This window comes from Puccinia triticina, chromosome 12A (assembly GCF_026914185.1).
Source record: "Puccinia triticina chromosome 12A, complete sequence".
Taxonomy (NCBI): domain Eukaryota; kingdom Fungi; phylum Basidiomycota; class Pucciniomycetes; order Pucciniales; family Pucciniaceae; genus Puccinia; species Puccinia triticina.
In genome coordinates this window covers 4,261,400-4,274,801 of record NC_070569.1, presented here as the reverse complement: position 1 = coordinate 4,274,801, position 13,402 = coordinate 4,261,400, and the positions used below count along the sequence as shown (strand labels likewise).

General features: G+C 48.8%; 3 protein-coding genes across 3 annotated transcripts; 1 reads left to right on the top strand and 2 right to left on the bottom strand.

Moving 5' to 3' along the window:
• Window positions 1-1,859: 1,859 nt before the first annotated feature.
• PtA15_12A411 (uncharacterized protein) lies at window positions 1,860-3,234 on the bottom strand (the record flags this gene model as incomplete). The annotated part of the gene is made up of 7 exons (XM_053162018.1): window positions 1,860-1,881; window positions 1,994-2,053; window positions 2,138-2,334; window positions 2,432-2,591; window positions 2,697-2,848; window positions 2,950-3,092; window positions 3,168-3,234. The coding sequence occupies 7 exons, from the start codon at window positions 3,232-3,234 to the stop codon at window positions 1,860-1,862; spliced, it is 801 nt and encodes a 266-aa protein (XP_053025977.1).
• A 5,347-nt stretch (window positions 3,235-8,581) lies between these two features.
• On the bottom strand, window positions 8,582-11,596 carry PtA15_12A410 (uncharacterized protein; the record flags this gene model as incomplete). Its single annotated transcript, XM_053162017.1, has 7 exons — window positions 8,582-8,681; window positions 8,765-9,049; window positions 9,114-10,321; window positions 10,442-10,962; window positions 11,032-11,254; window positions 11,320-11,334; window positions 11,411-11,596. 7 exons carry the CDS (start codon window positions 11,594-11,596, stop codon window positions 8,582-8,584), a joined length of 2,538 nt encoding a protein of 845 aa, XP_053025976.1.
• A 957-nt stretch (window positions 11,597-12,553) lies between these two features.
• On the top strand, window positions 12,554-13,054 carry PtA15_12A409 (uncharacterized protein; the record flags this gene model as incomplete). Its single annotated transcript, XM_053162015.1, has 1 exon — window positions 12,554-13,054. The coding sequence occupies one exon, from the start codon at window positions 12,554-12,556 to the stop codon at window positions 13,052-13,054; it is 501 nt and encodes a 166-aa protein (XP_053025975.1).
• Window positions 13,055-13,402: the final 348 nt, after the last annotated feature.

The window sequence follows — 13,402 nt, the reverse complement described above, 5'->3', positions numbered from 1 at the left end:
ATGGATCCTTTGCCCTATGGGTGTTAACCATGAAACAATGTTGTTTTTGCTGGTGTTGTGTAAGGGTTGGGAGACCCTTCACTGTTTGGAGGCGGAGGGGCAAGGCAGTGAGGCCTTGGAGCGGTTCTAGAAACAATCTTGGGGGGCTTTATTTCATAGAGCTAGCTCAGTGAGAGAGGGATCAGTCCGGGGTCTCTCTACATACAAGATGGATCATAGAGGAAGGAGGAGAAAAGGAAATGAGAAGCTTACCTAGCTCAGTGAGAGAGGGATCAGTCCGGGGTCTCTACTGAGCTAGGTGGGGAGTGGGGAAGTGTGGACTATATAGTTGAGAGCTTATATAATCAAAGGAAAGTCTAGTGTAACCTTGTGAAACCCAAGAGGAGCGCGGGGCTTCACATGTTGTCTGTTGGTAGAGCTGTTGTACTCTTAATCTGTTGAGAGTAAAAAGGAAAAAAAAACCTGAGTCTGTGTTGCTCTGCCCCAGGCACCTCTTGAACTCTCAGCACTCCAAATGTGGAGTTGGTTCACCCCACATCACAACTACATTGAGAGCAGTACCAATGAAGCTGCCAATGAACTCAATCAATCAATGGAAAACTGCTTGAAACAGGTTGTGACAGGACCCTGGCAACCCCCTATAAATGGGTGGCATGTAAAATCCTCAATTTTTCCAAAATTCATACATTTTCACAGCCCATTCATACATGTTTCATGTTTACCCTCAGAGGATTTCAAAAAATTTCATACCTATTTCATGCCTACCATTTTTTTTCCGCAGGAGGGGGCGCAAGCCTGTTTTTTGAAGCTACAATCCATTTTTCCTAGCTTCAAGGGCGCCAGTGCACATGAAAAAACCACAAAATAAGAAAGAAAATGTCTTGGATTACTGTACTAATGTTGAATGAATACAATCAAGCTTTTCTTTGCAAGAGCTTTCATATGTAAGAACTCTTTTTCCCAGTGTTCCAAGAATGAAGGTTGAGACGTGGCAAGAAGAAGTGGCTGCAATTTTCCAGGGATGGATACACATTTCCCCCCAACATCAGTAATGTTGAACCCGCTACTGATTGGAAACAAGTGGTGGAGATGCACAGGTGCTGCCAAGGGGGGAGGGGGGGGGGTTGAGAGGGAGCACTTGGTGACTCCCGGCTGGTCCCATACATTTTCTGACCATCCTGATAGGTGCTGCCAAGGGGGGGGGGGGGGGGGTCAAGAGGGAGCACTTGGTTGCTCCTAGCTGGTCTCATACATTTTTCATTACTACCCTCCCTTCCCTGAGGAAAATCTCATACATTTGAGGTGCCTACCCTTAATGGCAAAAAAAGGCATTCATACCATTTTCATGTGTACCATTTTGTGATTTTGCCAAATAATTCATACATTTTCATGCCGCCCATTTATAGGGGTTTGCCAGGGTCCTGTTGTGACTGCAACCGCTCCACAAACAACAAACAACAAACAACAATCACAACATTCTTCCAACCTTTCAATTCCAAATGAATACATATTGTTTCTTATTTTATTTGTTTTCTGGTTTAAAAGATGTGTCTGACACTCCATTTGTAGTAATAAACACGTTTTCAAGCCCTAGGTGGACTGGAGCCATATGAAATGGCGTCTTATCCATCAGTGCACTCATAAAAATGGAAAAGTTATATTTTATCCCATGCAGATTAAGAGAGGCAAGTCTCATTTACCCATCAAATCCATGGGTTAATAGGGTGTCAGTATTGACCCATATAAACATGGGTTAATACAGACTTTGGACCTTTACCCATGACCCTGTTAACCCATAGTAAAATGGGTCCACCGAGGGAGTTGACTGCATGCATGTTTTTTTTTTGAAGCTGAATGTTTTACGAGGTTGTAGTCATGAGACTTGGAAATGAAACAGAACAGCAAAGAAAGTTAGGCAGTTTGTTTTATCAGCTGTGAATAGATCCATCCAAAGAGGATAATAAGAGTGATACATGTAAACAAATGCACGAACTGCTCATCGTCCACTGTCGTAAATAACTCGCCTTCATGGATCAGCTGGGCCGTTTCGTCACTATTCCGCCCCAGAAGATACAGGCAATTTAATTAGGGTCAGCATACCCAACAAAAAAAAGAGCGCCATCTTCCGAGTACTTACATCACATCTTTCACGTCAAGATGGCACTCCCTAGCAATCTCATGGATGTTGATGCCCTCATCCGGAGGTTGAGTGCGTGCGAAGAACTCCATGATCTTGTTCTGTTTGGCAGTCCTGTTGGGGTTTTTAGGCTGGACAATCTTCCCATGGCTGACGTGGTTAGTTGATTGGTCGATGTTCATTTTATCGCCAGCGCCCTGTGGGGTAGTAGTAGCAAGGGTGTGGTCGGTGGCGGGGACGGAGAAAGGTCAGGTTCGATGGATGGCTCGAGCGGGAGAGTGAGAAGATACACACTGTCGATCCACGCTCGTAAGCCAGCGTGACTCGGACTGCATCCAGAAGACGATAGTTGATTTCGTTGAAGTCGGTGATTTTCTCTAGGCGAAGTCCGGCGATGCTCTTTTTATTATTGAAGAGCTTTGCTGATCCGATGACTCGTACCCAATCACGAATTCTACCGTTTGGTTATCGAGTAATTGATGAGATAAATAAAGCAAAAAAGAAAGAACATCGATCAGAACAAAGGGGAGTGTATTTGGAGCTTTCGGATTCACGAAACTGAATGCCCGTCTCAGCCTCGAACCCCTCGCTCTCTCCATCACTGGAATCGATCCACTTTCGGACCTCGATCCCACCAGTTCCATCTTCCACCTGCAAGACGACATTGGTTGCGTGTCTAACAATGTCACGAACCACCCCACAAAACGAAACCTGGCGGTGGGGGAATTTGATTAGGGTTTCATTCGAAAACGGGCGATCAAGTATCCAAGAAGGATGACAAGGCGGATGATTAGAGGAAAGCCAGGACGCACATTGGTCACATCGATATCTTGGATCGAAATTGACGAGTCGGTGTTTGATGCTTCAGCATCCAGCACTTGTTTGATCGTAACTGGCCGCAAAGCTTGTTCGACTCGTCGCGTGCCACCCGGCGTGTTGTTATTATTTTGGGAGCCTATATCCATGCCGATTCAAGTATCAAGTTAATTTGAAGATGCACGCGTAAATCTGGAACTGTTTTGCCGTCTACCTTGCATGAACCCGCCTCCACCGCCATACTCTTCGCCATCTGCGAAGCGTGAGGCGTAACTTGTCATGTCTGATGATGTCGAGATGGATGGGATTGGGTGCAGTTGAAGGTGGGTAGCAACGGCCCTGCCGGACGTGACACAAGTCTCGCGTCAGGGTTATGTAAGCCCGCCGATTATCGGACCTCAGAGAGATATCATATGAAAACAATATCCTTGGTCTCGTTGAAGAATGTGATGGGCGTATCCGTGCAGCCCAAAAACGTCTAGCAAAGCCGAAGGGAACAACTGAACCACCATCCTGGTTAGCATCTACCGGACTCCTTGGAATGAGCCACTGTGATTCGCTTACCGCTTTGATCGCTTCAGATGCGTGAAATCGGAGAAATTCAAACTGCGTACGAAGGGGCCATGGCTGAAGGGTTATATTTCGCGAGAACTTCTGTTTAGTAACAGTAAAAGTACATTTGAAAAATCAAAGGGGAATCCGGCCAAGTTCACCCATCCATGGCCAGATTGGCCAAAGCTGAAGCTCTTGGGGCCGAAAAGCTGGAGAAAGAATGAGAGCTGCAGCAGTCGACTGGACAGCAGGAGTCTCTAAAACTCTGTAGCAAGGTAAGCTTGTCTCAATCATCAACTTAGCCACTGTTTCAATCTTTCCATAGAAACTTCTGGAGCCTCTGGCCTTCAGAAGCTACGTGTCTGCGACATTTAAGGGGCGTATCTTTCAATATTTGACAGGGATCAACGTCTGCCTGATCACTTTGGCGGTCAAGCAAGCCGCTGTTGTCGACTCAAGAAAATAAAGGAGTATTTCTCTGGCGACTTGATGTTGTATGATGGATTCATAGATGCACTAATCAGCAACTTCTACAAACGATTAAAGAATGGCGCACTCGTCCACACGGACTCAACGCTCCCTGACTAGTGCTCATCAACAATCCTGGTCTGACTGCAGGCCTTCAAGCGGCCCACTTTGGCCAACAGCGAGCGCAAGCCGCAGCCACCCAGAATTCATCTACTCCACAGAACGGATGGGGAAGCCGAGGAGGGAAGGGACGAGAGCAGGAGGGACGTTATATGTCGCCGTCAGCTGGTCCGAGTGGGAGAGGATACAACTGGAGTACCTGGTTTATAAATAAACTTTTTGTTGCTTTTCATCACTGAGAGGATTCACATTTGTATGCTTGATTTCCAGGTCAAGTAAGCCCGGGTTTGTGGGCAGGTTAGCTGACCAAGGCTGTTTTGAGTGGACAAACACATTTATCGGATCAGCTTCAAGCTAACTGACATCAGAAATGCCCTAGCCTGAGCCTCAATTTCAGGTTTAGGCTACCTAGATTCAGTGAGCCTAAACCTGAAATCAGGCCTGAGGTTTGTTGACCTGGGATTAAGCCTGGACCAACTATGATTGCTGGTTGGGTTAAGTTCCCCAAAATTGACAACTTAACCCAACAAATGTGAATGCTCTTAGCAGAGGAACAATTTCCCTCCACATTCCTGCTTGGGTTTGCCACTCTTTGCAGATTCATAGCATTGGTGGGATAGACCATATGAGAGAAATGTGCCAGTGGAGGACTTCCCACCAGTTTAGAAGACTAGGGAAATGCTATTTTCTATTTTCAAAGGGGAGAAAAGGCACTTTTCTATGCCACAAGATAGAAAATAGAAATAGAAAATAGGCAGCTTTCTGAACTGACAGCAAGTCCTCCAGTAGTTTCATCAAAGGATTCATTGCTCATTGATTCATGTGGTGTTTGGTTGTGATTGTTGAGAGTCAAGCTCTCACGTCAGCTTAAGCTTTTCTCTGGTCTCGCGGACGCCACTCAACCATTACATAATCATCTCTTATTCCTCCAGTCTCTCAGACTCCCAAGCTTGCCTCCTACGCCCAAACCAACAAATGCTAATCATCAACTACACAACCGCTCATCTCGACCACTCGATTCACTCAACTCTTCTCACCCGCAAGCTCCAACAACTCCTGAATATTTAAACTTGACTTCTCCCTCACCTTGCTTCCTTCTCTCGGGGAACTCACTCAACTTATCTTTTGATTCATCACTTCACAGTGTCAACTGCCTTATTCACTTTGCCGTCCGGACTGTTTGTTCCTCCCAAAGACCTTCACACATTCGTCTTCAAAACTTGCCAAAGCCTCAAGATTCTTCACCTCTCCCTCAAACACATCTCTCGGTCGTATGTTCCAAAACCCTTTTCTTTGCTTCTGAGCTCTCCTGTTGAACTTTTTCTTTTTAGTCTGCTCTTCTGTCTTTCTCTCCTCAAATCTATTTTTGTCGTGCTCTTCTCCTTGTTGTGTTTGCCTTCAGGTACTTTCTTTTATCTTTTTGTTCTTTTTTGTCTTTCTTTTTCCTTTTTGTCTGATATAATTGCAATTCTTCAGTTTGATATTTAACAGTGATCTACAATCAATGCAACTTATCCATCCTAGCTCAGTGCCCCCCAATCAAGTTGAAATAAGGAATAACAGAGACTTTCAGGAACTCCTGGCTGCATTTTGCATATGTAGCTTGCCAAGCTGACTAATGTATTGACAAGGCTAATAACTTTGGACTTCCTGTCAAATCTGCCCCAAGACTACTCAATCTTTGTGAGTCTCAGAGGCTGCAGACCTGGTTATACAGGGCCTTTAGATCTTTACCAGAAGTACAACATTGATCATCGCATGGAAGCTTTGTAGCCAAGCATTTCTTGATATTTAAAATCATAAATTTATGGTGTTCAAAGTTGGTTTGCATAATTTTATGCATGCATAAATCATAAAATCATGAAATCTTTTTTGCAGGGGATATGAATGTCTGATCATGTAATGCAAAATTTCCTCACCAAAATATTTTGATGATTTTATGATTTATGCAAACCAACTTTGAACACCATAATTGTTTAATTAGGGTGTTCAAAGTTGACTCACATAAAAAATTACACCATGAAATCATAAACTTCCCATTCAAAAAAAATGTACCACCCAAACACTTCAAACTGAGCTACATTTCTAAAATAGTGCATAAATGTTTTTTGGAATATTGGAGCATGGTTTCATAATAGCTATGTTAGAGGACTTCCTCTCAAATCTACACCCCCTGCAGGTGTTGATTGACAGCCATAAAACCTGATCTTTTGCAGGGGAATCAGGTGGGGAGCTTCACCAGCCAAGAAGTTTGCAAAACTTACAGTCAAATTCCACACAGATTTGCCACATCCTGCTCATCCACCATCCCAGTTATGGTTTCCAGCTGCCGGCAGCCTCCTGTCTTATTAGAGGTTTCCTGCCAGGGCCTGGAGATAAAACCTGCTGTCCTGAAAACATGTGTGTGTGTACACAGAGTGGCATGATTTATGGGTCTGGTTGAACTTGAGACTTTGGGCCCCCAGGGGGTAGGCTGAACTTTCAAAGCAAGCCTCTGTCAGCATATTGTGTACACAAACTACCAGTCAAATCAACCACGTCTTAGAATCCAGTGGGTTAGGCCCAATTGTTGTGGAATTTCTGTGGGCAGCAGGATTTTTATGCATCACATCAAATTCTAAAGGCTGGAAGGGGGAAAATGCATGCCTACCAGCTAAGCTTATGTTAAGAGGGAAAGGAGCTGTAGAGATTCAAAACCAAGCCACTGAATCTTGGCCCCGCAAAAGGGGGCAAACTTAACACAAGCGTACCCTCCTCAGGGGAGCATAGCGACCTCTGAAGGAGGGACTTGCCTCTAAAGTTGCATGTCTGGCCCTACAGGATTGATACAAATGGCAGGGAGGATGCCACGCTCCCCCATTTTCCCCAATATCACCCTGTAGACTTCTGATTCTCTTCTTGCCTTTGGCACCATTACAATCAGGGCTGGATCCCGCAGGGTACCCGGCCGCTTTGAGCTAGCCTGGCACCCGTCCCGCGGGTATACCTGTCACTTGGGTACCAAAATCAAGCAGCCCAAGCCTTACCCGCAGGTATTGGGAACAGGAACAGGGTACCCGCAGGGCGGCTGGGCCATGGGTATCCCCGCCAGCCCGCAGTCATACCTGCAACCCGCTCCCGATTCCCGCGGGTAAGGCCCAGAGCTACTGCACCCACTTTGCGCCCATGAGCCATGAGGGCCCCAGTCCAAGCTGAGGGACCTTTGTACTTTTGATATGTGCATTTTTCTTCCTCACTTCCTCCACGCGGGTGCAGATTGGTAGCCGTAGCTCACCTGGACATGACCTTCCACCCAATATACCTGCGGGTATTTCGGAGGCTGCCCGTGGACCGTACCCGCCAGGTAGGCCGGGTACGGTCCAGGCAAAGAGGCGTCTTGGAGCCCTATACCCGCGGGGCAGACCTCAGGTATACCCGGAGAGGCCGGGAATGGGGGCCAGCCCTAATTACAATCACCAGCTTCTTAGCTTATTTTCCCCCACTTCAAACTCCCCTGTGCCCATCCCCCCTGGTAAGAAACGTCCTGTAAATGTTGTTACATGGTGGATTTCTGTACCCAATCCCCCTTTTTGAGCCCGCAAGCGCTCAGGGAATTTCAAATTCTGAGCCCAAAAACTGCTGGATCACCACTCCAGAACCACTTCACAGTAGGTGGAGTGGGCTAGTAATTATGTGTATCAGCTAGGTACAAAAACTGTGAAATGGAAGCTGAGATTGCAGGCTACAAGTCTGTCTACTCATATTTCTTTTAAACTAAAAACTACATTTTTAAAAACATTTTGAAAAGAAAATATGTGTTTGTTTGCCAGAAATTCTCGAGTCTGTAGGGCCAATGGTGTGACTGGCTCGAAAAGGGGGCAATTTAGAGCGCAAGTCTCTCCTGTCGAGGGCTGTCGGAGGCTTGCTTGGCAAGCCACACATCGACAGCGGAGGGGCTTGGTTTAAAATATAAGTTTGTGTTTTGGTTGGCACAATTGCCGTCAGGGCCCAATCATTGGAAACCATGACTGGCCAAGCTACCCGTCCTCCCAAGAGCCTCAACCAGCCCACACGCCGGCACTTGAGTCCAGACAACTCGATGCGCCGACCAACAATGTTGACCTCGCGGTCGGAGCCCCTCCCCTTCAACTCACCACCTCGACTCACCATCTCGCCTCACCACCTGCAATCTGTTGTGCGGGACTTGTCCCGCTGAGTAAGGAGATCGATACATACATTCTGTTGTTCATCGTGTGCGTGGTGAAGGAGGATGAGGATGAGGGAACAGAAGGCCGAGAGGAAAGTGTACTACTACAAACAGTGTCAGGAAAGTGGGGGTTGCGTAACAACATTACAACATATCTGAGTTCATAGCTGATGGTCAGGGAAACCCGAAGCAGCCCGTCTTCTTTCCAACCATACTCCACTATCAAACTAATTTCCTTTTGTTTTGTGGAGGATCGATATTGATTCATAAAATGCAGCGAGAGAGGGGGGAAAGGGAGACGGTTATAGGAAGTGGGGCAGGATTTGCTTGAGTTGGTCGAGGTCTTTGCGCGAGACACAGCTCTCCAGCTCGGCTTGGGAGAGGCCGACCTGGCCCTTCAACCTGTCGGAAGCGACGGATGACCGGAAAGCGTCAGCGTTCGACGCGCGTCCGATCAGCGAGCAACGAGAGGAAACAAGACTGACAACGAGCAGTTGATTCCGAGCGTCTCCCATAACACGTCCGACGTCACTCCGCTGCGCTCGCCCTGGCTGCCCGAGAGGCGATGGAGCGGGCCATGGGCGGCCTCGGTGGCTTGCGGCGGGAAGGCGAGCGAGGAGGAGGCGGAGGAGGCTTGGTCCTGGATCACCAGCGCGTCGAACAGGTTCTGCAGCGACTCCCGGTACTTGCCCATGTTGATCAACGAGATCGAGAGGTTGTATCGCGCCCTGATGTAGCTCGGCAGCAGCTCGATCGCCCGATTATAGTACCTATCATCATACCACGCACATAGTTAGCAGGTAGCTAGTCATGAAGAGCGGGCGGGGACTGAACTCGACCGCTTCGTCCGGCTTGCCCGAATTCGCAAGCGTCGCGCCGAGCCGATTGAATAGGAGAGGGTCGAGCGGGCGGACGGCGAGCGCGGTTGCGAAGCAGTCACAAGCTTTCTCGAACTCGTCGTTGGCGTTGAAGAGCACACCGAGCGCGATCTGTACGTCCGGGTCGACCGACGCTTTGTCAGGGACCCTGCCCCCCAGACGAGCGATCTCGATCAGTCTACTCGTCAGCTCGGCATGCTTTTCTCGCAGCTTCGACGGCTCGTCCATTCCCGCCCTGTCCTCATCGTTCGGCAGCTGATCCGAGGGACGGGGTGCTGCAGCTTGGCGGTACTTCGCTACCCGCCCCGTCTCCACCCCGATCCATCGCTCGATCTCCGCCAACGCATCCGCCCTCCGGTTCTCGTTGGAGTAGCTGATGGCGAGTGCAAGGATGGCGTCTGAGAGCATGGGGTCGAGGTGGATGGCGTGTTGGAGGGCCTGGATGGCCATCTCCTCGCGCTCGTTCTCCTGCTGCTTGACCCCGAGTTCGTACCATGCACTCGCCGACTCGGGCTCACTGAGCACCTCCTTCTCCTTCTGGAGCACCGACTCGAGCGGGGAAACCGATTCTTCCCATGTCTGGTGGTGGCTCGAATGGTGCATCGATCTGTGGTCTGAGCGCAGGAAGAGCTGCGGGTTGGCTTGTTGGAAAGTGTACCCAGTCTCCGCTCGGAGCGCCTGGATCCGCTCCAAGAACGTGGCGGGGGAGATCGCGCTTGTGCTACTGGTGGTGGTGGTGGTCGCAGGATCTTCGACGGACAGACCTGCGAGATCGCTCGCCATCGTGTCCCAGTCGGTTTGGAGCCGTTCCCATTCTTGCTGCTGAGCTGAGGGCACGTGTTGGAGACGCTTGAGCCGCTCCAGCTCGAACTCTCGGGCGTGGATCGGACGGCCAAACATGCCCATCACATCGAACTCTGCATCTTCTTCGTCTCCAGCTACAGCGGGGGCGGTTCTCGAGGCGGTCTGGTGTTGATCGAAGTCTTCGGTCCATGATTCTGTGGCTCCGGGCACGTGAGTCGCGGTATTCGTCCAGGTCTGTTTCTCTGGGCGACCCACCTCGCTAGCTGCATTCAAGAGGTCGTCCAACTCTGCACTCAAGATGTCGTCCGACTCCGAGATCCCACCTCCATCACCCTGGAAGCTATTCATCATAGCTTGATGCTGTGCACGTTCAAGTTCCGCATCAGTCTCTTCCATCAATGCATTGATTTCTTGCATCCCGCTTTCCAGATTTCTTCTATAGGCTGCCAAGGCCTGATCGGCAGAAGGGAGCTGGCTTACAGAGCTATCTAGTTGACTAGTTGTTTGAGTTGCTGGTTGGTTTCCTGAGATGCCAAATGATTTTAGGTTTTGTGGATGGCTGTTTATCGACAGGCCAGGGGTTTGTGAGTGCGAATTCATCTGGGTGCCATGGTCGATTGTTGAACTAGCTCCTCTGACGGGTGCTATTTGCTGGACGACTTTATCGCCCTCGACCTTCACTTCACCGTCGCGTAGCTGTCTCATGAACTCCATGAAGCTACTCTGGGTGAATTTATCTGCGGTCGAATTCCCATCAATTGATGAGAGTCCCGGTTGATCGGAGGTCTTGATCGAGTGGTGGGCCTGCTGTCCACTCTCCACGGTGGCAATGAGAGAGGCGGCGGTTTGGGCCAGTGCATCGGGCGATGAGGAGTTGATCGGAGAATGGGACCTGGCAAGATAGGCGGACTCTTGATTTTGTTCATCTGGTTGAGCTTGCATGGGCCCAGCAACGGTTGTAGCGTGATCATAGCTCAGAAAGGCGGAATCCCAGTCTAAAACTGCTCCTTCGTCAGCAAGATATCTTGCTCCTTCTTGGATGGTAGTATCAGCAGAGACTTCTTACATACCTGGAGCTGTTGCTGAGCGCTGGATGGAAGGTTCTTGGGTGATCGGATGAGTTGATTGGAGGGGATGATATGGGTGGTGGTGGCTTAGGTGGTGGTGCGGAGTGAGCCGTGGTAGTTGAGTGAAGGCGGGCAGGGGTGTTGCTGGGATGATAGTTTGAGGGTGGATGGGTTTCTGCTGGTCAAGGTGGTGAGTGAATTCGGATTCCCAGCGGGGGTTTGACTGCTGTAGGACTGGATGAGATGGTGTGAGTATCGCTCCTCTCTTCTGTTGATGTTTTATGTGCTCACTGGATTGGACTGGGACTGTTCGTAGGAATGCAGATGACCAGTTATTGTGTTGTTGTTGTTGCTGCTGCTGCTGCTGCTGCTGCTCGTTGGCCAGTTCCTGGTGCAGGAGTAGGTTCGGCTGTTGTCTGTGGCTGCTACTGTATGGTTTTCTGTGTTCTGCTAGTTGGTGTTTCTGCTGGATGGTCTTGCTGAGCGAGCTGAGTGGGTTGCTGGTGCTGCTGCATGAGTCCGAGGGTGTTCCCTGGAGGAGGAGTGCGGCCAGACTGCTGCTGCTCATCGTTGCGAGTGGCTTGCTGTTGACCGTTCCCTCATCGAAACTTCAGAAGAGTGAGTACATACTTAAATGACGTCAACCCAGGCTTACATAACCACCCCCTCCAGTGTCCACACTTCAAATCTCCAACAGTGGATCACCACTGAGCCAAAGCCAAGACTCAAGATGAGGGAAAAGGGAAATTAAGGCATGCACAAAGACAAGGATAACTATACATCGCAAGATAGATATCGTATGGTCTCGACCTGTTTACACACCGGAGATAGCTTAGCAAAGTCACTCTGTTTTTTGAGGGGCGCGGTACTCCCGCAGGGGGTCGGCACACTAGAGACCAGTGGTTTACTCCAAGGAGGGCGGGACTTTCCTCTTCGGAGGAGCGAAAGGTCGCGCTTCGCGCCAGCCCAGGCTGTACCAGGCCCCAGGCCCCTCCAAAGTGGGGGACTGGTGTTACAACATAAGTTAGCTTGGGCCTCAGGCTTCAGCAGTCAGCAGGCAGCACCAGATCGTCTCCACCCAAATCCACGGTACAGTACACTCATCCGATCTCCGACAAGTCTTGCTTTGACACTCAAATAGAAACTGTAATGAAGTGGGTGAAACGAAATATCCAAATAAGCTCGAAGGATATAACCTTTAACCCCTCAATCACGACCTTCGACTGCGCTCAACCTGTCTGCACTGGCGATCTCCTGGGCCGACTGCTGTTTTAGAATACTGAAGCACGGATGAACTTGTACAAACGCGATCGAACTTCGGTCGAACTGGATCAAAAGAACCCCCCAAATTGCGGACTTCTCATAAAACTCTGGATTAATACTGGCTGTCTCTCCCATCAATTCTTCACCTTATAAAATTAGCATCCATAGAAACTCATCCCGCCTTGCACTTGCCTCTGGATCTGAATAAAATTCATTACTCGTCAAGTGATACTTAAGGAAGATATATTTGTATACTTGGATCATGGTCATCATCAAGCCGATCCTCGCCTTACTACTCTTACAATCCTTCCACTCTTGCTCTACCACCTTCGTTTACAAGGACTTGCATGGTTCAAAGCGAGTGTTAACCAAACCTTCCTGCGGTAATTGTCGCTCAACCCAATATATCAAGCCAGCCTACAAGGACAGACTCTGTCCGGCTCTCAGAGAATGTCAGAAACATAATTGTAAGAACACCCAACTAGGAATTCATTTCAAGTGCAAGAACTGTGCGGAATGGCCCGGCCTAGAAATATGGGTTCCATGCGACACCGCCAGGGGATACGATCCATCTTACTGTGTGGAATGTTCACCTTATCAAGCCGTCATCAATCCCTTCGATCCGATCAAAGAGCATAGCCAGGTGCTGATCTCCCCGACCCCAATACCTTCCTGGACTGAACCGGCTGATGATTTGGCTGCCAGTGCCATCAATAACGATTCTCGCCCACCGGCTCAACCTTATTGTAAGCATTGCTCCTAACTCTATTCCTCAAAGAAAGAAAGTGATGAAAAACGGGCTGAATTCTTCCCTGGTCACTTCTCTCCAACCAAAAAGATGAATTTTTGTAACTTCAAGCTGCATACTCAGCTGCCAATGAAGACTTGATTACCATAGTCTGAAATCTAAAACTAATGCTTGGAAAATTCTGGGTTCTCACAGCCTCAGGCTCCAGCACAAGCTGAGTGAGATAGACAAGGATGTAAACCTAACTTGATGTATATAGCTTCACTCTTTTGGAAATATTTTTGGGTGTTTCTTCTTCAAACTTGTTTGTTCAAAAGCGTGCAGTCTCAAATTGCCTTTTTCCTTTGTCTCTTGCCTCTAGGG